Below are 22,944 nucleotides of genomic sequence, written 5' to 3'. Positions count from 1 at the left end.
ATATTTCATTGACACGTATCCCAACAACATAACAATTACTGTCTGACACTTTCTGATCAAATTATCTTTTGTAATTTCAAGTGAAAAAATTAATTACGTTCGGCATTCAATAGAATTATATTTTATTAATATACTAAGGTTAAGTAATACACACACAGTACGAAGGCATGTTTTGCAATGGCTTCACTTACAAGTACCGTTTCTGAAGAAAGATTTCTTACTGCTTTTGAAGACGATCAGGCACTGGACACAACGTGCCAAGAGATCGCCTTAGGTATGTATTAATTACCATGATTGTTCTTCCTATGCATATTGATGATTGGCTTTTATGTTTTGAAGAAAAAACTAGACACACACAGTAATGAAGCCTATTTCTGATCTATTAAAATATTATCTATACTAATGCCAGTAAAAATGGTATATCTTCCCTCAAAAATATAGCTACATATTTTTAAATATATAGAACAAAAAATAAGTACTTTGTTTAACATCCATATTTTCTGAAAATAATTATTCTTTTTAATTTAGAAATACAGTCTGGTCATACAAAACTTTATGCAATTATAGAAGAACTTAGACCTTTTGTAACTGAAAAAGATGTTACAATACGAAAAAACGGCATCTCTGCCCTTTCTACTATTTTATTTCATTTACCTAAGGATTTTTTGAATGAAGATGAATTGTGTTTTATAACATCATTTTATTGTGACAGATTAAAAGATCACCATAGGATTATACCAGCAGTAATAAAAGGAGTTTTGACAATTGTAAGTTTTGGGTTGTATTTTACAATTATATTTAGATAATAGCTATATATATAAACTAACATAATTGTTCCAGGTTCAAATGGATCATTTACCTAAGGATTCACCTGAATGCTTACTTAGGAGTCTTTTTGAAAATGTGCAGTGCCAATCTCAATTATCACTTGATCGCAGAAATATATATTTTATATTTACAACATTATTGGAAAATAGAATAGAAGATTTAAAAGCTATGGGGCCAGATTTTATTTATGGATTCATTACTAGTATAGAAACAGAAAGGGATCCTAGCAATCTTATGATATTATTTGACGTACTTCCATATTTTATGAAAAAATTGTCATTAGGCCATTTAGCTGGAGAAATGTTTGAAGTCATTGCGTGTTACTTTCCAGTTGACTTCCATCCTGTAATTAGATCAACCAATCAAGATATTAATTGCTCATCATTTATGAATATAAATTGTAATTTGACTTGACATTTTTCAGCGTAGAACAGAGGGAATAACACGTGATGATTTGGCAGAGAAATTGGCACCTTGTCTTTGTGCCGTACCAGAATTTGCCGAATTTTGTATACCACTCATAATTGAAAAATTACTCTCCAATCTTAAGATTGCCAAGTTGGACTCTTTGAGTCTGTTATGTAAAAGTATAAAGACATTTGGTGTGAATGGCATAAAAATATATTTGACCGAATTATGGATTATCTTAAGAAAAGAAATTATACCAGGTGCAGATTTAGAATTAAAAAATGCAAGCTTGAAAGCAGTCACCGCTATAATTGACACTATATCAAGTGATGTTGAAGTTCGTGAAAGTTTCATTAATGATATAACCACAGATCTAGACTCATCTTTATATGATGTGCAACTTAGTCTGTTTAGACCATCTGTAAAAATACTAGAATGTGTGGCAATGATCAATAAAGAATCATGTATACAAGTATTAAAAGCGATAGTACCAATATTTCTTGGCCAATATTCTACTAAGACTGCAATAGTTGATAAAGTAATTTTAATTGAAACATTAAACAATTTTATTAAAACTGCTTCTGATCATGGATTTACTATTAAGGGTAAATATATACTTTACATACTTTGAAATATGTATTTAAAAATGTTTTAAAATGCAACATAAAATCCTTTTTTAGATGTTCCAGAATTAGCATGGACAGATATACCAAACCTATATTTAAATGAATTATCAACAGAGAATATGGAATTACAATCAAAAATATTATTTGGTTTAACAATACAAAAAGCGTATTTAAATGAAGTACATCGTACTCTACTTTATGATAAAATTTGTAATCTAATTGGAACAAATTGTAATGAAATAAAAATACTCTGTCATTCGGCTCTTTTAAGTTTTGCTACATTATATTCAAACGAGATATCAACTCTGATCAAAGAAAAGTTTCAGTTAAATACTGGTAAATACTTAATACTTGAATTTAGCGAGCCTGGTTGTTTTAAACTATTTATTATTTTGAATGTTTCAGATGAGGAGAAGATAGAAATACGAATCCGTAAATTAAAAGTACTAGCAACTGTTGCTAAAACATATAAATTAGGAGTTGAAGTTCTTCCACAGATTGTATTGCAAACAAATGTTGCGAATTTTGACATAAGCTTTGCAGCTCTAACATGTCTTCATAGGCTAGTCGCTACAACAGCTATTGACTATAATATTCTACAGTATCTATATAACGAATGTCATATTATTCAAAAATTAGCTGCCCTTAATATCAATCCCATGGATGAAAGATTAGATTTAGTTTTAAATATTTGTCGACTAATTGTACGAAATCTTATGATTGAAGAGCAACAAAATCTTGTCAACAAGTACATTTCAGTTTTAAGTAAACAAAGTTCAGAATCTGATGCTGCTTTAGTAATGAATATTTTCATCCCCTTATACCAAGATGTTGATTTAGCAATAAATGTAAATTTATTACAAAATGTACATAATTTAGCACTTTACAGCCAACATCCAAATATAAGGCTAATAGCATGTAAATTTATTGCTGTAATATTAAACAAATTTGATGATAGTAATAAATACTTCCAACATGCTTTATCATATTTTAAAGAAGCAATAAATAATAATTTAAATTCAGATACTAATATTGAAATAATGCAAGCAAGTGCTTCTCTACAAATATGGCTAACAAAAGCTATAATTATAAAAGGTTCCCGTGATGTTGAAATATTTTTAGATGAGGTATGTAAAAATTTTTAGTCTTCCTCAATATTTCATATATAATATTTAATGTTTTTTAATATTGTATCCATAGCTTACCAATATTTTGAAACATGACCGAATAGGCCAGCATATAGTACAAGAATATAAGATCTTGACAAACAGACACGAAGATACTTTAGTGGTGGAAAATTTTTGTAATGTCAAAATTTTATATAAACAAAGGGTATTTGAACACTTAATTAAAAAAGATTCTGAGTTTAAAAATATAGCAAGGCAGAACTATTTAAAGACATTAGTACAATTATTAGAAGAAGTACCCTTGGAGCTGTTACTTATGTATTTAATTAAGGTATTCAGTACATGCTGACATAAATATCACACAACACAGCTTATATCAACAATAAATTTTTGTTTCAGTTGGTCCCCCTTTTAATAGAATCTTTATCTCTTGAAAATGAACAACTAATTTTTTTAACATTAACAACATTGAACCTCTTATTGGAGACAAAACACAATATTTTTTCTGATATGATACAAAGTTTTATTCCGAGGTTATTAAAATTATCTACCTACAGAATAATGGTAATATTTTATAAAATTGCTTGGTATCTTCAATATATATTCAATATATATTGAATATAATATATTCAATATATTCATTTTATAATTTTCATATCTTCATATATTGCAGAGAGTCAGAATAGCAGCTTTAGACTGTTTAACAAATTATTGTAATTATCCAACAATATTCATTAACACATACAAACAAGATGTATTGGAAAAGTTAATAGTTCCAATTGACGATCGAAAACGCTTAGTTCGAAAAGCCGCAGTAAAAGCGAGATCACGATGGTTTTTAGTTGGTGCGCCAGGGGCAGTAAAAAGACAATGATCTGTTTATTTATACATTAATAATTTTTACATTTTATAACTCATAGATGAATACATTTATGTTTGTTTAATACAAATAGATATAAATTTTATTCTAATATTGTTTTGTATATTTTTAAAGTTATACACACAAGTCTACTTTTATATATCCATTTATATACATACATGTTAAAGCAAATGATTTCTCTTGCTGTACTACTTTTTCTTGTAAGAGTAAAGAAACTGATTCATCATATTGTACTTATCCTATATGTTGTATATAATGTACATAATTGAATAAAGAATTGATTTCTGTAATGGGATTGAAACCTGAAAGTTACTCTTTAATGCATTTAGTACACTAGAAGCATGGGTGATGGTAAGACATAACTTACTTTTCTCAATCTAAAAAATGTAAAAGTTGTGTAAAAATGTTGTGTTACATCAAAGTTTATTTATAGGTGTAGTAAAGAATGGTGCATACAAATATGAAGATGGTACAAAATATATTGGGGATTGGAATTCAAAGGGGTTGAAACATGGTGCTGGTTCTTTACTCCTTCCTGATGGAACACGTTATGATGGTGGCTTTCAAAATGGATTGTGTTCTGGCTTAGGAGTTATAATATTCCCAGATGGAGCAAAGTAAATATCATAAGATATTACTTTTTATAATTATTAACTTTCTAATGTACTTTATATATTAGATATGAAGGTGAGTTTATGCAAGGTTGGTTTCACGGTCATGGTGTATTTTGGAGGTCAGATGGGATGAAATTTGAGGGAGAATTTCGTGGTGGGCGTGTATGGGGATTAGGTAAGTAAGATTTTAAATGTTAAATTTTTCATATTGAATTAATAAATTACTGTTTCATCCAACTGTAGGATTAATTACATATGCGGATGGATCACATGGTTTTCCTAGAAATGAAGGATTCTTTCAAGATTGCAAACTTGTACGTCGTAGACATTGTCCAGATATAGTACAGAAGGCACAGAAGATTTCTATGATGGCACGTGCCCAATGTAATTAAATATTAAACATAAATATTAGTTAGTTATATTAAAACTTAATAAAGAGATATAATATGTCATACTATAATTTCTGTAATTATTGTGTTTATTGCTTGTCATCAGATATATGTATGTATGTGTATATATATATATATATCTTATATTACATAATACAAGTTTAATCTCTACTATGTAAATAAAATTATAATATTTATAATCTTATTTACATTTTAAATAAGTAGATTGCACGTGACCATGGATAGTAAAATAATACAAATATACACGTATATTAGGTATAAGAAATAATAGATTCTCTCATTCAGAAGTTTATAATGTAAGTATCTGGAAATGATTTTATGTATAGTAACAAATTATTATTTTCTAAGAGAAAGAGAGAGAGAGAGATTGAAGTTTTTAAATTAATTACAATGATAATAAAGTACTAGTGTAGTTTACAAGCTAGTGCGATGTACCGATGTGCGATACTTACTTACGATGCAGATTTTAGTAACATGGATTTATGACGTCAGTAATCTGATGTTATACGTGGGCGTGGGGATAAAAGAAATTAATATTAAACAGTTTTACGGCTTCACGTTCTTGATACATCATACGTCGTACATTGTACCTTGTTCTGAAAATTTAAAAGGCAAATAAGGCTTAAAGGAAGGAGTACAAAAACTAGTTTTTAAGATAGTATTAACCAATAGCTATCACGCGATATTGCTAAACCTACATAAACAGTGATTGTGATGCAAGTTTTATGAAATTATATAAATTGAATAACATGTCTAATAATTTAGATACTTTAAGTGAAACTACGACAAATTATAAATCAATATTATAATAGTACTAGTTCATTAATGAAACAAAATTACTACTCAATAATAAAATAGTCAAGCGATCAACTTAAAATCAATCTAAAATTTAATCATTAAAAATTAGACAATTTCTTAACAAATTTCCTTAAGAAAAAATTAATTGTTGTTTGAAATGGCGTCTCCAGGTAGGTATTACTCGTTTTTCATGTCTTTGACTTTTATTTAGTGCTACTACGTGTAATACCGTACGCGACACAGTTATAATTTTCTATCGCTTTGTGTAGCGTTCATCGACATTAAGGTAGTGATTGTATTTTGTTCTCTTTCGTCTTTGGTCTCTCGTGTTTTAATTAGCCAATCGTCAATATCTATGCAGTGTTAGTGTGTTACTGCATTTTTTCTGAAATTTAATATAGACTCGTCCGTCATAATTTCGTAAATATACATTATCTTTACATGTATTTGCGTACATAAGCCGCCGCTTCTATAATTCGTGATTTAAAATCGTCAGAAGTATCAGTAGCGTTACCTCGCAAGTACTATTAACAATTATTTATAATTCAAAATTAATTAACTGTATAAATATTGATTTAATAGCAACAATACTGTACACATTAATCTATCATTTTAATAATGTATGTCAATATAATTAATTTTTATTTGGCGCATTTGAAGTGGTTCTTTGTTAACCGAATACAGCAATAAAGTCATAAAAAAATTCAATTTTTATGAATATAGTAGAGTTACAGTGTAATAAGTTACATGTAAATGTAAATCGAAATTTTTAGAACAACTGTTGAAATATATATTTTTGATATCATCAGTTTGAGTTCAGTATAAAGCACTTTTAAATGTAATCTACTAATGTTTTTAATTCATCTATAATTCGAGTAATATTTAATATTTGATACAGCAGAGAATGTGAATAGATTTTATAATTTTTTTAATTTACTAATTCATGAGGAATGTTTAATGGTTCAGAAAATAACTATGTTTTATATTGTTGATATAATTTTTTTGTAATTTTCAGTCAAGGAATTAGATATTATATTAAAAAGAACTGTAAATGACTCGAAGAACAGTAATGAGTCCTCAAACTTATAAAAATCATATTACAACAAAAGCTATGGCATCCAATGGTTATACTGATTCTGAGACTCCAGTCAAGGAGTCCAAAAACCATTCATCACCTTGTGAGTTATACAAGTGTATGTGTGCTTAGAGTAGCCATTTTTATTCTTTTATTATTATTATTGTTATAATATTATTATACATGAGGGTATCACTTTGAAATGATTGATTAATAATTATTATTGGTTATATGAAAATATCTTAAATAATAATTGCAATTTAAAGTGATTCTCTTATATGCATATATTGCTTATGTATGCCTATGATTTGATTTCCTTATTATTATATTTTTATATTTTAATGTTTATGTTTTTGTAATTATATTTGTATTCTTTTAATTTATTTATGCCGTAATATTATAGAAGCTTATTTGCATTTGTAATCTGTTATTGTGTACATAAATATATGTGTATATTGTGTGCTTTATATATTATTTACATTATATACAAATTAATCCATTCTTGCAATAGTTGCATTTCGTTTGATTATGCATTATTTAAATATTTCTGATCTTTGTACTTTTTCAAATTAAGGGTATTTAAATAATGGTTTTTATGTTTTTAGCAATGCCATGGTTTGGTATGGATATAGGAGGTACATTATCCAAATTGGTATATTTTGAACCGAAAGATATTACAAGAGATGAAGCAGATGCAGAAGTTGAGACTTTAAAAAATATTCGACGATATCTAACTAGAAATTCAGCATATGGGAAAACAGGTCATAGAGACACACACTTGCAAGTATGTTTCATGTAATTATTTCTTAAATAATCTATTCAACACATTTTTACAAAAATATGTTATGTTATTCTATTACAGATGGATAATGTTTGTATCAGAGGTAGACGTGGTACATTACATTTTATTAGATTTCCTACAAGTGAGATGGGAAATTTTTTAGCATTAGCAAGGTCTAAAGGCATGGCAAATCTTGTCACAACAGTTTGTGCTACTGGTGGTGGTGCATATAAATTTGAAAAAAATTTTAAACAAGTGAGATATTTATTTCTTTATATCCTAATATAGCTTAATATATAATATATACACAGTATAAATCTGAATAATGTGTACATTGTTTCTGTAGGAAGTAAATATGAATTTAGCAAAATTTGATGAATTAGATAGTTTAATACGTGGTATGCTCTACATAGAAACAACAAATCCACACGAATGTTATTACTGGTCACATCCTACAGATGATAGTAAATGTCAGAAGGTTCCCTATGACTTTTCTGAACCCTACCCGTTTTTGGTATGTTGGATTCTTTAGAATATTAAACTGTACATTATTTATATATTGCATATACATATTTTATATATAAATAATTTTTATAGCTTGTAAATATAGGATCAGGAGTAAGCATATTAGCAGTTTATGGGCCAGAAAATTATAAAAGAATATCTGGTACTAGGTATGTATCCCTTTTATAACAGTATAAAAATATGTACTATTGAATTACATTTTGATTAAATTTGATTTCATATTTAGTCTAGGTGGTGGCACATTTTTAGGATTATGTTGTTTACTAACTGGATGCAACACTTTCGAAGAGGCAATAGAATTAGCAACTGGAGGTGATAATACTAGAGTAGACAAATTAGTTAAGGATATTTATGGTGGGGATTATGGTCCATTTGGTCTTCCTGGCGATCTTGTTGCAAGCAGGTAGTATTTTTAATAACTAAATAAATATTATTTTTGGTCTTGTGTTTTTATAGTTCACTTTGTATTTAATGCGTATTATTTTAATTATATGTACAGTTTTGGACAGATGAATTCTAAAGATCGACGGAATGCAGTTAGCAAACAAGATCTCGCACGCGCAACACTTGTTACCATTACAAACAATATTGGTTCTATCGCGCGTATGTGTGCCGTCAATGAAAAAATTGAAAGGGTAAAATATATTCATAATTAATGTATCTATCATACTTAATTTTTAATAGTAACATTATCTGGTAATTTTAGGTAGTATTTGTAGGAAATTTTCTTAGAGTAAATCCTATATCAATGAAACTTCTGGCCTATGCTATGGATTATTGGTCTAAAGGAACGATGAAAGCTTTGTTTTTAGAGCATGAGGTTATATATGAAATAGTCTTATATAAGCTTGAAGAATTTAAAAGAATGTATTTATATTCTTTTCCTTTTCTAATTGTAGGGTTATTTTGGTGCAGTAGGATGCCTACTTCAATTTAAGGGTGAAGCAAACTAATATTATAGAAAGACGGATAATATATATAGCATTCCATTTGATATTCTAACTTAAATGAATCTTTTCATGAGGGTGGTTATGTAATTATTCAACATAATTATTTATTTTTGTTATGTAATATCAACTTTCTCAGGTAGTATTGTATATGTTGTATATGCAATGTTACATCAAATTTTAATAATAGTATAAAATTAAGGTCAGGACTGTATAATCTTGAAATGTGACTATATTTATTAATGAATGAGCACAGTATAATTATACACAATATAATCATTTTAAAACGCGTTACATGATTATTACATAAAGACCTAATGTGGGCACAAACCTTGCACGAGTTTGTATAAGAATTTTCAATGGACCAAAACGCATACAATTTACCACACAATATTCTTTGTATCAGTAAAATGAGTCTACCTCATATTTTACTTTCTAAATGTTTATGTAAATACGTATATACCCAAATTCTTACAAACAAGGCATGATATTTATTATTATTGATATTACACGATTTTTCAATTGTTCACAAACAAAATTGTGACAAAAAAAATTGCAAGAAAGAAATTGCATTAATGAGTACTTAATATGTGTTATTACTAATGACTTCATTATTGATACATTTTTATTTTTATCATTAAAAAAAATATAAAATTATACTTGATCTATGATGATAATGGTTAAAATTAATACAAAGCATATTGGTTGGTGGCTACTTTTATAGGTTATTTACATGCATTTTTTAGTTATTTGAAAACTACATTGAGTAATGTGCATTCATTATTATTAAATATTAACGCGTTATACATACAGTGCTTCAAAATGTAGACACGTAGCATATTGTTACACACTTTTTAATAGAATAATTTATAATGTGATAAGCAATAGAAAGATAAAATACCTATTATCACAATATTTGTACTATAGCACTATAAAAAGAATGTTTTTTCTAAACATATTTTATGATATGTTTAACGTTATAGCCAACATTTATATGAATTTACAAATACAAAAAGAGAACAAATTTGTTTATAAGCTTATTTTTATGGAATAGAAACAAATGTAATTTTCTTATATCAATAAATAATTCCTTATTGACCTCGATATATTAGGAACTTTAAGCTATTATTGTAAAATATTGTTTCGATTACGTTAAATACATTTGCATGCATTTAATGTGTTTTCATATTATTTCATTTATATACAATAAAATTATATGGTTAATGAGTAATAAAACAGTATTTTCCTTCCTATTATACTATAAAATCGTACATATTCTGCATGCATTGACGCTATAAAATTTTGGTTACTTAGCAACTAATCTGACAAAACACTGTATAACTTCACGTTGGAAATATGTAGTTGTCTTTACGTTTATTAATGAAATTATAAAATAAAGATATCGATATTTTAAAGTAATAATTGATATTGATATACTTTATCACCTATTTTTATAAATTTTTATTGATAATCATCGAAATTGATGACAAAATAGATATCCATTTTCGTGATATCCAATTCTCGTGATACTCTATTCTTCTGATTTTAATTTTTTATAAAAATGGTGAGCCTTTAAATTTTTGATTGCAAACATTTAATCAACAAAATCTGAATTATGCATATATAAATTATTTTACTTTTATAGGGACCTAAGAAAGCAAAAGTACCTGCTACTGTTGATGGTGTAGATACGTCGAAAATGAATAGAGAACAATTAGAAGTTTATGCACACAAGATACTTGAAGAAATGGAGCGTGAACGAGAGGAAAGAAATTTTTTTCAACTTGAAAGAGATAAGATTAGAACTTTTTGGGAAATTACGAGACATCAATTAGATGAAGCGCAGGCAACTGTCAGGTATTTTTCTACATTTAATTGTAAATTTAATGTTAATGAAATTTAACTGATATGTATATGTATTTTTAAAGAAATAAAGAACATGAAAAAGAAGAGTTATCAGAAAAACACGAAGCAGAGCTCAAATTATATAAACAGAAAGTAAAACATTTAATGTATGAGCATCAAACTAATTTGTCAGAAACTAAAGCTGAACATATGGTTGCTCTTAAAATGGCACAAGATGATCATACTCTTCAAGAAAATGAATTGATTAAAGATAAGAGAGAATTAAAAAGATTGCAAAAAGAACAAGATTTGGCCCATATAAATGAAATAAAAGCATTAAAATTGGTACGAAAAAAATATCATATACCTTTTGTTACTATTAAGCATTTTGTAAATTGAAATTTACTATTTAGCAACATGCAGAAGAAACAGATAAGCTGATAAAACAGTTTGAAACTGAAGCTCAAGAATTGGAACAAAAATATGAACAGAAGTTGACGAGTCAATATGAATCCCTTACTTTAAAACATCGAATGGAAATAACTGAAGTAGAAGAAAGAAAAAATACACAAATTGCAAATTTGATAAAAAACCATGAAGTTGCATTTGCAGAAATGAAAACTTATTATAATGACATTACTCTTAACAATTTGTCTTTGATAAAGAGTATGAAGGTATAATTAATTAAAAAGCAAGTTAGTCATATATATAATAACATTATTGGATTTGTAGGACCAAATGGATGAAATGAGAAGTAATGAAGAGCGTATGAAAAAACAAGTACGAGAGTTAACTATCGAAAATAAAAAATATTCTACTGATATAAAGTCATATGAAGAATCCTTAGCAAATTACACTCGCCAACTTGCAAATTATGATAAAGATAAACAAAGCTTAATTGTAAGTATTTAAAATTTTGTCACATATGTTATGTGGGTTATTTTTTGTCCAAGACCTTAATTCTTTTAGAGTACTAAAAAAAGATTAATAATAGCTACAAAAGAGTTAGAGAACTTAAAATGGGAAAACGAAGTATTAGAAGTACGTTTTGAAAAGGTAAATAAAAACATATATGTTCCTTTCTAAATAAAATTACGCTTATTGTGAAGTCATTATAACTTAAATTGAAAAGTCATGTTTTTTTGTTTAGTGTCAGTCTGAAAGAAACGAATTACATTCAAGATTTGTCTCAGCAATACTTGAGCTCCAACAGAAGACAGGTTTAAAGAACATTCTTTTAGAAAAGAAACTTGAGAAATTATCGGATTTATTAGAACAGCGTGAAGCACAGATCAGCGAAGTACTTACTGCTGCTCAACTAGATCCAATGGTCGTTATTAATGCTAATAAAAAATTAGAGGTTTGTAATTTTTTTCCTTTTCTTTTTTATATAAATGTTCTTTTTTGCAGAATATTCTTTATGCCCTCTCCCCTTTTTTTATATGCAAATGTCTTTTATCTGCAGGATATGCTCTCTTTTCCTCTTTTTATGTAAATGTTTTTTCTTCTTCTTCAGAATCTGTTGAATAGAAAAAACAGTGCCATACAAGATCTACAATATGAATTAGCAAAAGTTTGCAAAGCGCATGACGATCTACTTCGAACGTATGAAACTAAATTACAAGAATATGGGATTCCAAAGAGTGAACTTGGTTTTCAACCATTGAGAGTAAAAGGAGTACCTACAAAGTTAGGATTAGGACCAGCTGGTCTTGTTACTTTAAATCACTAGTCTACTAAGATTTTAATTTTTTTATTTTTGACTGATCATACAATACATTTTCACTAACAATTAGTGAAATGTAAAAATAATAAAATCAGATTAATGCAGAAAGATTCAAGCAATTTCTGATGCAGAATGTTTTTATTTTGTGAAACAAGTAAGTTTTAGAACGCATCTGCTTTATTTTTTTATAAATTACATAAAATTATCACAGAATGTACAGAGTAGATCATATTGGTGCCTGATAGTTGTATACTTGTACAATTTCATCTGTTCTATCATTTACTTAATTTCGTTATCATTTATTTCAATTGTAAATCATCATGCATTTCCATAGTACATTTTTTTATAATTATTTAACAACTAACAGGCACAATTATACTGAAGATGCTTTATATATATATGTATGTATATATATATATATATGGATGTATGTATATATATAGATTTTATATATAGATATTATAACATATATAGACATAGACACATTTACTATTCTAATTTACAAAATATTATAAATTGAATATATCAGGTCACGTGGTTAATAAGGTTCAAACACTTATATATGTGTATATATAAGTATATATATGTATATATACATATGTATATTGGGTTTATGTAAAATACCTTTCCTTCAAATCTATTGATTTTTTCTGTTTCAAAAACATTTGACTATTAAGTGAAGAAATAAACAATTCATTGTTATTTTTTTTTATGTTTTGTATAGCTATAATCTTATTATGTATGATGTATATACGCATACACGTATAAGCGAATGCATATACTTTTTTTGTGCAGACACACAATTATATATGTATGTATACATATATATTTTTTATATATGTATGTATATTAAGAATTTGGCACAATAAGAAATAGAATCACAGTTGAAATCATTGTACATCATAAGAGCTATGGTTTGTTAATACATATTTCCTTTTTTCTATATCTGCAAATCTGATTGTAACTTTCTTCACACTTGAAAGTCATCTTAAATATAATATATATAATGCAATATAACTATATCTTATTTTCAGTTGCTATGTTATATCACGAAATAAGTAATTAAGAGATCATGATTTCAGAAATAATAGTATAAACATCCAATAATTTCATTGCTTAAATTCGACCACTGTAAAGTCTTCTTGCAGATTTTTGGATTAGTCTCAGTTCATTGGTTCATTGTGTCAAAAGAATATTGAATCTATTTAATTTCTCAGAGCCGCATGAATCATAGATAGTAAAAAAAATAAGCATCTGTTTTAATTTTAGACATTAGTGGTCCATCGTTCCATTGTATGTATATATTCCCCTTCTATGTATATTAGATTCTTATATATTCTTCAAAGTATACTACTATTAAAGGTGCAGGGGTTGCTAACATTTTCATTTCATAGTGCCATAATTAAGTGAAAAACTATGCATACTGTTTCTAAATATGTAATTTGCCAGCGTTATACTTATACTATTTTGATAAAAATTTTGTAAAATATAACGCTACACTTTCATTTGGGTTTTTAGAAATTGTTGAAAAGATATGAGTATGCAATAAACCTTTCAATGGCAAACTTTACCTTTTATGATAAATATCTATAAGCTGCTTTTTTACTATATTGGAATAATAAATAAAAATTTTGGATGTTGTATTTAAGAAAAACGTTCTTCTAAGAAATTGTAAGCAGTAAGCAAAACGTTCGTGCTTAATAAAAAAATGTTATAGAAAATTTTGTAGCAATTTTAATTTTGAAAGAAATATAGATAATGTAATCTTTGCATTATAAAATTGAACGAAATAACTTCGTATAAAAAGTATTTTCAATAAAATATTTGTACACGATTACTTTTAATTTGAGATCCATAGAATAATTTTTGATTTTTGTTCAACTCATTATCTTCCAGTTTGGCAAAACTTCAGCAATTAATGTAGAAAAGTATGTTGTTACATTATATACAACGGTTTCACCAGCAGCTAGAATTGCGCCAAACGAACCATATGTACCATAATCTATAATACTGTGATTACATGCTGATAAAACTGCAAGATCTTTGCCTGGACCTCTTGCATTCATATCAGACACGAATTTAATTCTATGTCTTTTACTATTCAAATTATACTTGCACCAAACTATATTATCGCTAGTTACTACAAAAACTACATTACGATACTTGCCAATAAAGTAATCCATTGCCGCAAAATAATAGCTGACTGGTGCAGGTCTAATCTTTAATTTTTGCCATAAGTAATCCACATAATCTGTTCTTCGTATATGTATGCTTACAAATGTTGGTTCAGACAAATTAAATTCCTCTGCCACCTCTTTCAATATTTTTTCTGCATAAGCTCTTAAATTTGGCTTGAATGTAAATTCTCTTCGTACATCATCCAACCACACCAGAATAAGAGACCAATAGGCTGCATGTCTGTGAAGCAAAAACATTAAAAACATAAAATATCAGTTGTGACAAATGAAATAAAATAGCCTACCTTGGTATGATGATATTTTGTTCTGTACTGTTCCATTGTCCAAGAGAATTAACAACTTGACTAACATCTAAGTTACATCTTCCAATGTAACTGAGTGGTGGAATACTGAGATTTTCAAAGTATTCTTCAAGAGTTTTTAATATGCATCGTGGCATAAATGGTTCCAAGCCGGTCCTTCTTGCAGTAGCCCACACCGATACATACTCCCAGATCTGATTCCCAAGCCTACCACCTTGAACTACAGAAACTATTCCATACTTGGGACAAGGATTCCTCCACTCTGGTGGTATTCTGATATTCTTTAAGGTAGTGCGACAAAGAGCTTGTTCATATGTTGAAATCTTTATATGGCGGGCTGGTGGGTTGGATGTGTACATGGGAAACAGGAAGACATGGATGCCAAAGACCACTATCAGAGCAAGAACTATTGCACTTGCAAGTACATGCTGCTGAGCGTGACTCATTATCCTTATATATTCCTGTATGATGTAGTCACTACGTATGGCTCAATTCTTTTTCTATCTTCTACTGCTTTCTGATTATTTATTTTCTACTCTTCAACTTCCACTAGTCCGGCATTTCGTATCTACAGGTGTGCCATGTCCTTTGCTTTTCGTCGTACATCTTTGCAATGATAATATTATTTTTATTGAACAGTACATGCTACTTAATTGTAGATGATTACAAGATATGGATTGTGTAATTAATGATGATAGTAGAACTAACTGAAAAAATGTTTATTTAAAAATGTTATGTAATGTTTTTAATCCAATTAACAAAAATATTGTTACTATCTCGATTAGGATGTCAATAATTTTTCGTTCGGCTAGAAAATGATAGGTAACGTTATTAAGTAGTACACGTCGATGTTGGTCAGACAGTGAAAAGGACATGGCCTAGCATATTTTGTTTAAAAGCTGCTAATTTAGCAAGGTTTTATTGTACAAAGCACGATACATATAAATGAGAATTGTTTATTAATATTTGTTTATTTTGAATCTAATGGAATTATATTACATGTTATATATGATACTATAAGGTAGTAACAGGTGGTGAGCTTCAGATATTACACGAACTTTGTTATATATCTATATACAAGAGTAATATTTACTATTCATATAGCTACATACAGCATGTAAATGATATTGTAAAGAAAAAAGATACTTACACTGAAGCGACAAAAAAATGGTTAAAACATATGATATATATAATTAAGTGTTAGAAACAATCGAATTACGTTCGACATTTGAATCGAACCATCTTAAATATAAACGACGACATTTTAATATCCACTCACCTGTCGCATACAATGATTGACATTCAATTCGAAATGCACTACCATCCATAAGATTTACATTCACCACTTTTTTATTTCTATCACTCATGTTTTCCCGGCAAAATCGATGCGTATCTCGTGCATCAACGCTTGTTGCGTATCTACACGGGATGTTTAATATTCGCTGAAGTGTTACTTTTTTCGACGCGAATAATCACAGTGCACACATTTTCAATATTACGACGTTATTCTCGATATTTTTCGTAACGAATTTGTTCGGACAATTTGCTGAACGATCAACAATGTTTAGTTCAAGTAGAACTTGCATCCTCGGAACGAGGGATGTTGTCCCAATTGATGACGTCATGAGGAACTGTTACCGTCACCCTTGGATAGTACAGTCACAGACGAGTAAAAGGGTAGACTTATCACCTTATTCAATTTCGCATTTCATGCTCTGAAGTACCGATTGCGTAAAACATTGAGAAGTTTTGATCACTGGATTTTTGTTATAAGCTAATTTTTAATCTTTGTCATTATATATTTTATTACAATTTATAAATTTTCTCAACCTAATTCGAAACATATATAGTTATTCATCAATTACTTCTTAAATATATAAATCGTTTATATAATTAGTCTGACATAATCTGTTCAGTTTTATACATTAATGCTAAATCTTTGATTATCTTTTATGCAGATCATTGCTTGACTATGGGGATGTCTTCGGAAAATAGTAACCTATAGATTTCATGACATTTGATACAAAACGTTTGGTAATATTTGATTTATTTTAACAAAAATGGATGTACAGATACGTTTATATAATTTTTTGATTAATTCAAATTATAATATTCGACGCTTTGTTACAGATCTTTTTCTACCCTCTCCTTCTTCCAGGGGATTTGATGATTCTTATTCGATGACAAGCTTCGCAATAACTTTTCTTAGGTCAACGACACCAATGATAACGTTTTTCGCACCTAACCGTGAGTCGCACGCATTTATGTCGCTCAATTATGTCGTAAGAGGAAAGGTCCGAATTGGCAAGGTGACTAGTTGTATATTGTATTAAAGTAGCGCGCAAAATTCAGATAGTGGAAATTTGTTTTAATCAACCAGCTGAATAGTTTTGGAGTAAATAACTATTTTAATAAAGACGAATTGTGAATCGGATAAAGATACTTCCAAATAAAAAAAAAAAGAATATGCGGTTATCACGTATATTCTAATGACAACGATCCTTACACAATATTATTCTACTTTTATCGTTACTCTTATGACAGGCTTTCGTTACGACTTTAGCTGATAATCGAAGTACACGTAATAATATGATAATATCATCGTACTACGCACTATGCCCGTAATATTTACGCTTGCGAAAGAAACTTTTGGGACGACCTAATATTCATCGATATGTGAAATGGTACTAGGTTGCTTCGTGTTTTATCCATGAAATAGAATGTTTTTGATTATTTGCACTTTAATCTTTATTTCATAATGCAATTCATATATCGGAAGAAGCCAGCTCTTTGAATGTAAGAGATAACATACTTAACCCTTTAACCTACAATTATGGACATAACCCGTATTAAATGAACGGGCACAACCCGTATTAGATGAACGGACACAACCTGTATTAGGTGAGCCCCATAGCCCCATCGGGCATAGCCCGTAATACTCTATTTAAGCCTTTGGTAAGAATGTCAGTGACATTCTCAGGACTAGGTATATATGTATAATCTAATATTCCCTTCGACACGCGGTTCTTAACATAAAAATAACGTACTTGGATATGCTTAGAACTTTCAACAACTATTTCATCCTTTGACCATGAAATAGCTCCGATATTATTACAAAAAATCTTGCAAGGGCGAGGGCAATATGACAATTGACCCAACTCCCTTAACAATAAGGAAATCCACACAGTTTCCCTTGCTGCTTCCTGCATCACCACGAACTCCGCTTCGCATTGAGCTATAATTTTATCTTATTGAAGATGGTCGGTACAGTAGGGAAGCACGGCGCTGGTACTATACCATACCTCGTCGGTGTTATAGGAAATACACGATGGTTGTTGGTAGAACAGATCCTACCCTAATCTAATCAACTCTTAATTCTCATACTTCAGGTGGCGCTAGTAACTCAATTTGAAATTCAAGCTACCCCTTCAACCTATCAACCCTTCAGCTATCAACCCTTAATTAGAATTTTTACATCATGATCCAATATTGAAAGCCAAAACTTGGATCTCTAACAAGAAAAAGAAATCAACGAATCATCTTACCCATACTACAAAATCCAATTCACTTAATTAACATCCCTACTCACGTAACAACTCAATTCAATCACACCCCCTCTAACATTACCCATAGAGAAGTACCTACTCTAACTACCCCTTCCTCTATATATATTTCCTATTTAAATTCCAGATTGATTCTCTAAATATCATCGTCAATGAAGGACAAAACGAAATTTCCGTGAAATGCGGTTATCGCGAACGAGCCGCTAACACGAGTTCGAGGCGAATCGTTTATTAATTTCATTTGCTATTGTAATTAGTTTTGTCATATCTTTGAAGCATAAACGACGTTTTCTTTCCATTCTCTATAAAAATGTCCGATTTAAACTCCCTATTTAAAAAACGATCAAGGGACGATCCTTTGAAATATCGACCATGAAACGGTGCAAGAACACGGTACGTCCGCGATCCAAAGACGAATCCCGCAAAGAGAGTCAGAGTCTCGCGCGTGAGACTTCATCAAAACGCAGTCAACGGAGCGCACAACTCGGCGCCCCCGGTTGTCGTCGACAATAGGTCGCTCAATGCTACCTAATTCGCAACAATGGCCCCCGCGGCCATATATTAATGGTCCGTGCCCGTATATATTCGCCGGCTGGCATTATATTGTCCTGGAGGAGAGCGGCCATGCTCGCGCGCGTGTTGCCCCTCGTAGGTGAGAGCGTGTGGCACGCACACTCCTACGGGTTCCGCTTTGTCAGCTCGGAAGCAGAACGGGCCGGACGTGTACGGGACCGGGGGCAGATGCGACTCAATTTCGTGGATGACAAATCGGGCCCGTAACGTTGTCAGGCGACGATTAAAGGGCGCGGCCCCCGGCCGATTTAATGGCGCCCGTGATTTCGATTAGCCTCACGAATAGACCGGTTTACGTATACTATTATCGATAGGATTCATCGGATTCTTACGGTTGTAGGGTTTTCGAAACGAGATAGATCGATTGGATGATTAGAGATTTTTCAGAGAGATTCTTTTATTGAAATTTTCAACGCTATAACTTGCCAAGTTTGTACTTTTTCGCGATATCAGAGTATTCCAAGAGCTAAATGCAAAACTTCGAAATTCCAAGTCGATCCAACATCCTTACACGGTTTTCTTAAAATCATCTCGTTTTCATACACAATGCGAGTACTATCTTTTCGTAATAAACGTATCAAAAGTTTCCATATGATTTTGCCGGGACGAATATCAGAATATGAGAATTTGATGGTGGAAAAATCGTAAGGTCAGCGGTTGATCGGAGCCGATGGAGCGGTTTATAAAGAGCAGCCAGGCGGCTCGTTGACGGAAGCTAATTCCATCGACGTGTAATTCGATTTCGAGACGGGGCGAGCCGCGCATTAATAAGCGAGCGGACACCGCGGGTGATCGTTCCGCGGCGGCGTGTGTGCGCGCGTACTCTCGTCCCGGGGAAATTAATGAATTTCGAATCGAACCACCGCGAGTAGTTAATTTTCGTGGAAGCCGTCGCGGAAGATGGCTACCTGCTTCGAGAACACGCTCGTTTAATGCCACCGGGTACTAATGGCGTTTCGATTGGCCTCCGACCAGTGGCGTAGCCACTTTCTTCCTTCTTTAACGTAATAAAGTTGCTTCGCAATGAAATCTCTTCCAACAACCAAGATCTTCACACATATTTCCTAATTTGTTCGACATTATTTCGGTTTCAATTGAAACTCCGTGCTGTGGCCACGCTAGATTCTCTTTTATCCCGACGAATAATAAGAGAAGAAAATAATAACAATTGTAATAACAGTTATGAAAGAATAACAATTAACACACACAACTTTCACAAATAAACATTCCTCGTTTTTCTGTTTTATTTCATTTTCTGTCGAATTTTTGTTTCCAACATTTTCGTGAAAGTAAAGAGTTTGGAAGACAACAAGTTTTCGTAACTCGCGGGAAATTCCACCGCTTTTAAAGAAATCAAGGATCGATTTTTATTTCCAATTTCTGCGAAACTTTGCGTTCGTGCGCTTCTTAGATTAGCTGTTGCAAATGTTGGTTCCAATTCTTCGTGATCTTTGATCTCGCGTAAGAACACGCGAGAACTGACGGTGGGAAGTTGCGTTTCTGTAACACACTGTACGAGCAGGACATTAATCACAGTAGTAATTGAGATTTCCTCGGCGATTTCTTTTTGAAAGATTACAAGATTACTTTACCCTTCTTAAATGGAACGGCGCTATATTTGTTCCTTTAATATCGCGCAAAGAATTAAAACAAGTTCAGCGATCAATCAAACGCAGCACGGTGTAATTTTTCTGTACTTTTAATATTATGCGGTCTTCTTTCTTTTTCTCCAATTTTTCAAGATGGAAATGACTCTCGTTATACCGAATTTTTATTTTAGATTTATCAGATATCGCAACTATACTCTCGTCACGATACTCTGAACTTTTAAGTTTATTAAATTTTCGTTAAACTTTAGTTATACGTTAATCAATCTATAAATTCCAAATTATTATGAAAATTACCAATTACATTACGTTAAAATTATTTGACACATTTCTCCGGTAAAAGAACATATTATTCCACCATTTATAGAATGATATTTTTGGAACTTTTTCGCTTTGACGCGCGAATAAAATCCTCTGCCTTTGAAGAAGAATTAGCGTGTACGACAAAGGGCAAAATTAATTATTTATCCTTTCGCTTCATCGATGTTTCACCATCGTGTCCATTTTTTTTCTTTATTATTTAACTTGTACTTTACAATTTGTCCAGTTGGACATTCGGTAAATTTTTCTAGCTTCGTGTCAATTCGTCACACGAAAGACACATCGAGTTGCGAAATGTTATTTCACGTTAAACATGATAATTATCTCTAAACTATTATAACTTTACATTTTGCAAAAATCCACGACAGCTCGAGCATATAAAAACATCGAATAAAATAAAAATTCCCAATTACTCCCAACCTAGTAGAAATCAGCAAGTCTAAGTTCGAAATTACCAACGAGCATCCCAAGAATAGGTGAATTTCCAATAAAATAAAAAGCCTGCAATAATTTTCCACGTCGTATCATCTCCAAAAATAAGTAAATTCTCGTTCGACACCTTGTACGGTTCCTCTTTACCTAATTTCCAACATAAACACGGTTCCTTCGTCTGATTCTTCACTGTGAAACGAACGAGCGCGCATTCTTTGAAAGTAGATCGACTGGAAAAACCGAGCAGAGATCGGACATTTCCACAGAACTATCGGTGAACATACGGACGTGCTGGTTTCCCGTGGCGATACTTGACAAACGATGCCCCATAATGTCCCGGATAACAGGGCACCATTGACTCTGGCCATTGTCGTATGGGACATCGTCGAGCATCGGCCACCAGGCGGTCCCTGGCCACGGCCACTTACTTATTTTCCCCCATTGTTCTCGATCCTCGAATCCGCCCTTGTCCCTCTTCCACATCCAACAGTTTTCACGCTCGATGTTTATGGCGCTTCGTTGAAACGGTGTCACGTTCCTTTCCCTCTTCGCCAGCCTCGGCTCTATTAACCGGTCAGGGTAGCCGGTCCTTTCTCTGTAATGAGATTATCTGCTGGTTACGACCTTGTCCATGCGAAATCCGAATAAAATCAGCCACGGCTAAATTGCGCAGGTTGCAGGCCAATCTTAAGGCGAGGTCCTGTTCGAAAATTTAGATGAGATCTTGAATACCGGTGATGCGGATGAGCTTCAGAGGTTTGATGTATAAGTTTAGGAACGATCGTGTACGAATCGAAAGTTTGCAATTTCGTGTTCAAAGATTCTCACGAGTTTCGAATTTTTAAGTAGCGAGCGTACAGTTTATTAGCGTGGAAAGTTTCAGATGAGATCTTGGTTGTCTTGGTGACGGTTATATCGGTTACGGGGTGAATGCAAGTTCGGGAAGTTGCGAATAGGAAGTTTGGAATTCCAGGTTCACAGACTTTGAAGTTTCCAATTTTTAAGCGAGAGTATATCGCAGTTAGGATTGTTTAAGGATTCAGATGAGATCTTGATTGACACGTTGCCGGTGGTTATATTGGTTACAGGGGTCAGTTCCAGCGCTAGCTGTTGAGGGCTGTACGTAGAAGAAAACTTGGAAAAATTGGAAATTACATATTTCCTTTGAACGTCTATCAATGCGTTCGAACTTTGGAATCAACGTTCGCTTGTTCTCGACGTAATGTCCACTCGACTACCTTTTTACAGATTATACATATTGTACAATTAATCTTGCACAGAAGTATCTTTAAAATTGTTATTCTTCCTTCGTTACAATCTACCACCAACTTTCAAATCTTTTTACGCTATTTCCCCCA

At 31.1% G+C, this 22,944-nt stretch overlaps 5 protein-coding genes and 1 long non-coding RNA gene across 11 annotated transcripts; 5 read left to right on the top strand and 1 right to left on the bottom strand.

The window, feature by feature from the left end:
* Window positions 1-134: 134 nt before the first annotated feature.
* Mms19 (MMS19 nucleotide excision repair protein) lies at window positions 135-4,164 on the top strand. 2 transcript variants are annotated; one of them, XM_033350319.2, is made up of 9 exons: window positions 135-274; window positions 529-767; window positions 841-1,173; window positions 1,253-1,841; window positions 1,917-2,198; window positions 2,268-2,989; window positions 3,063-3,320; window positions 3,389-3,553; window positions 3,663-4,164. In XM_033350319.2, the coding sequence occupies exons 1-9, from the start codon at window positions 178-180 to the stop codon at window positions 3,861-3,863; spliced, it is 2,886 nt and encodes a 961-aa protein (XP_033206210.1). In that variant the 5' UTR covers window positions 135-177; the 3' UTR covers window positions 3,864-4,164. The 2 variants fall into 2 exon arrangements, with proteins under 2 accessions (XP_033206210.1, XP_033206212.1); XM_033350321.2 differs by having other exon boundaries at window positions 151-274; window positions 713-767.
* A 31-nt stretch (window positions 4,165-4,195) lies between these two features.
* rtp (MORN repeat-containing protein retinophilin) lies at window positions 4,196-4,943 on the top strand. Its single transcript, XM_033350336.2, has 4 exons — window positions 4,196-4,220; window positions 4,303-4,486; window positions 4,549-4,658; window positions 4,727-4,943. The coding sequence occupies exons 1-4, from the start codon at window positions 4,211-4,213 to the stop codon at window positions 4,873-4,875; spliced, it is 453 nt and encodes a 150-aa protein (XP_033206227.1). The 5' UTR covers window positions 4,196-4,210; the 3' UTR covers window positions 4,876-4,943.
* Window positions 4,944-5,710: 767 nt separating this feature from the next.
* Window positions 5,711-10,123, top strand: fbl (pantothenate kinase 3 fbl). Of its 5 annotated transcripts, none has more exons than XM_033350330.2 (10): window positions 5,726-5,861; window positions 6,707-6,869; window positions 7,372-7,550; window positions 7,629-7,802; window positions 7,894-8,061; window positions 8,145-8,221; window positions 8,299-8,475; window positions 8,572-8,707; window positions 8,779-8,892; window positions 8,972-10,123. In XM_033350330.2, the coding sequence occupies exons 2-10, from the start codon at window positions 6,743-6,745 to the stop codon at window positions 9,023-9,025; spliced, it is 1,206 nt and encodes a 401-aa protein (XP_033206221.1). In that variant the 5' UTR covers window positions 5,726-5,861; window positions 6,707-6,742; the 3' UTR covers window positions 9,026-10,123. The 5 variants fall into 5 exon arrangements, with proteins under 5 accessions (XP_033206223.1, XP_033206221.1, XP_033206219.1 ...); XM_033350328.2 differs by having other exon boundaries at window positions 6,707-6,884; XM_076625096.1 differs by having other exon boundaries at window positions 5,854-5,977; window positions 6,707-6,884.
* A 125-nt stretch (window positions 10,124-10,248) lies between these two features.
* On the top strand, window positions 10,249-12,700 carry Gas8 (Growth arrest specific protein 8). Its single transcript, XM_033350323.2, has 8 exons — window positions 10,249-10,583; window positions 10,665-10,876; window positions 10,948-11,209; window positions 11,278-11,538; window positions 11,597-11,764; window positions 11,834-11,920; window positions 12,015-12,224; window positions 12,381-12,700. Exons 1-8 carry the CDS (start codon window positions 10,581-10,583, stop codon window positions 12,594-12,596), a joined length of 1,419 nt encoding a protein of 472 aa, XP_033206214.1. The 5' UTR covers window positions 10,249-10,580; the 3' UTR covers window positions 12,597-12,700.
* On the bottom strand, window positions 12,602-16,731 carry LOC117166399 (galactoside 2-alpha-L-fucosyltransferase Sec1). The gene is made up of 3 exons (XM_033350333.2): window positions 16,370-16,731; window positions 15,073-15,696; window positions 12,602-15,008 (listed from the first exon to the last, which is right to left on the bottom strand). Exons 2-3 carry the CDS (start codon window positions 15,534-15,536, stop codon window positions 14,468-14,470), a joined length of 1,005 nt encoding a protein of 334 aa, XP_033206224.1. The 5' UTR covers window positions 15,537-15,696; window positions 16,370-16,731; the 3' UTR covers window positions 12,602-14,467.
* On the top strand, window positions 16,644-17,562 carry LOC143303695 (uncharacterized). The gene is made up of 3 exons (XR_013060219.1): window positions 16,644-16,767; window positions 17,049-17,124; window positions 17,221-17,562. It is a non-coding gene; the product is annotated as an uncharacterized LOC143303695 (long non-coding RNA).
* Window positions 17,563-22,944: the final 5,382 nt, after the last annotated feature.

This window comes from Bombus vancouverensis, chromosome 15 (genome assembly GCF_051014615.1).
Source record: "Bombus vancouverensis nearcticus chromosome 15, iyBomVanc1_principal, whole genome shotgun sequence".
Classification (NCBI taxonomy): domain Eukaryota; kingdom Metazoa; phylum Arthropoda; class Insecta; order Hymenoptera; family Apidae; genus Bombus; species Bombus vancouverensis.
The sequence above is the reverse complement of the archived record's forward strand: the minus strand, read 5'-3'. Positions and strand labels throughout refer to the sequence as shown.

Bases quoted from the DNA above. Each gene is read 5' to 3' on its own strand.
- Mms19 (XM_033350319.2), top strand. From the start codon at position 178: ATGGCTTCACTTACAAGTACCGTTTCTGAAGAAAGATTTCTTACTGCT. The intron at 2,990-3,062 runs GTATGTAAAAAT...TTGTATCCATAG, and splicing joins TTGAAATATTTTTAGATGAG to CTTACCAATATTTTGAAACA. The intron at 3,554-3,662 runs GTAATATTTTAT...CATATATTGCAG, and splicing joins TATCTACCTACAGAATAATG to AGAGTCAGAATAGCAGCTTT.
- rtp (XM_033350336.2), top strand. The intron at 4,487-4,548 runs GTAAATATCATA...TTTATATATTAG, and splicing joins ATATTCCCAGATGGAGCAAA to ATATGAAGGTGAGTTTATGC. The intron at 4,659-4,726 runs GTAAGTAAGATT...ATCCAACTGTAG, and splicing joins TGGGCGTGTATGGGGATTAG to GATTAATTACATATGCGGAT.
- fbl (XM_033350328.2), top strand. From the start codon at position 6,743: ATGACTCGAAGAACAGTAATGAGTCCTCAAACTTATAAAAATCATATT. The intron at 7,803-7,893 runs GTGAGATATTTA...TTGTTTCTGTAG, and splicing joins TTGAAAAAAATTTTAAACAA to GAAGTAAATATGAATTTAGC. The intron at 8,062-8,144 runs GTATGTTGGATT...TAATTTTTATAG, and splicing joins CTGAACCCTACCCGTTTTTG to CTTGTAAATATAGGATCAGG.
- Gas8 (XM_033350323.2), top strand. The intron at 10,877-10,947 runs GTATTTTTCTAC...GTATTTTTAAAG, and splicing joins GAAGCGCAGGCAACTGTCAG to AAATAAAGAACATGAAAAAG. The intron at 12,225-12,380 runs GTTTGTAATTTT...CTTCTTCTTCAG, and splicing joins ATGCTAATAAAAAATTAGAG to AATCTGTTGAATAGAAAAAA.
- LOC117166399 (XM_033350333.2), bottom strand. From the start codon at position 15,536: ATGAGTCACGCTCAGCAGCATGTACTTGCAAGTGCAATAGTTCTTGCT. The intron at 15,009-15,072 runs GTAGGCTATTTT...TTTGCTTCACAG, and splicing joins CAAAATATCATCATACCAAG to ACATGCAGCCTATTGGTCTC.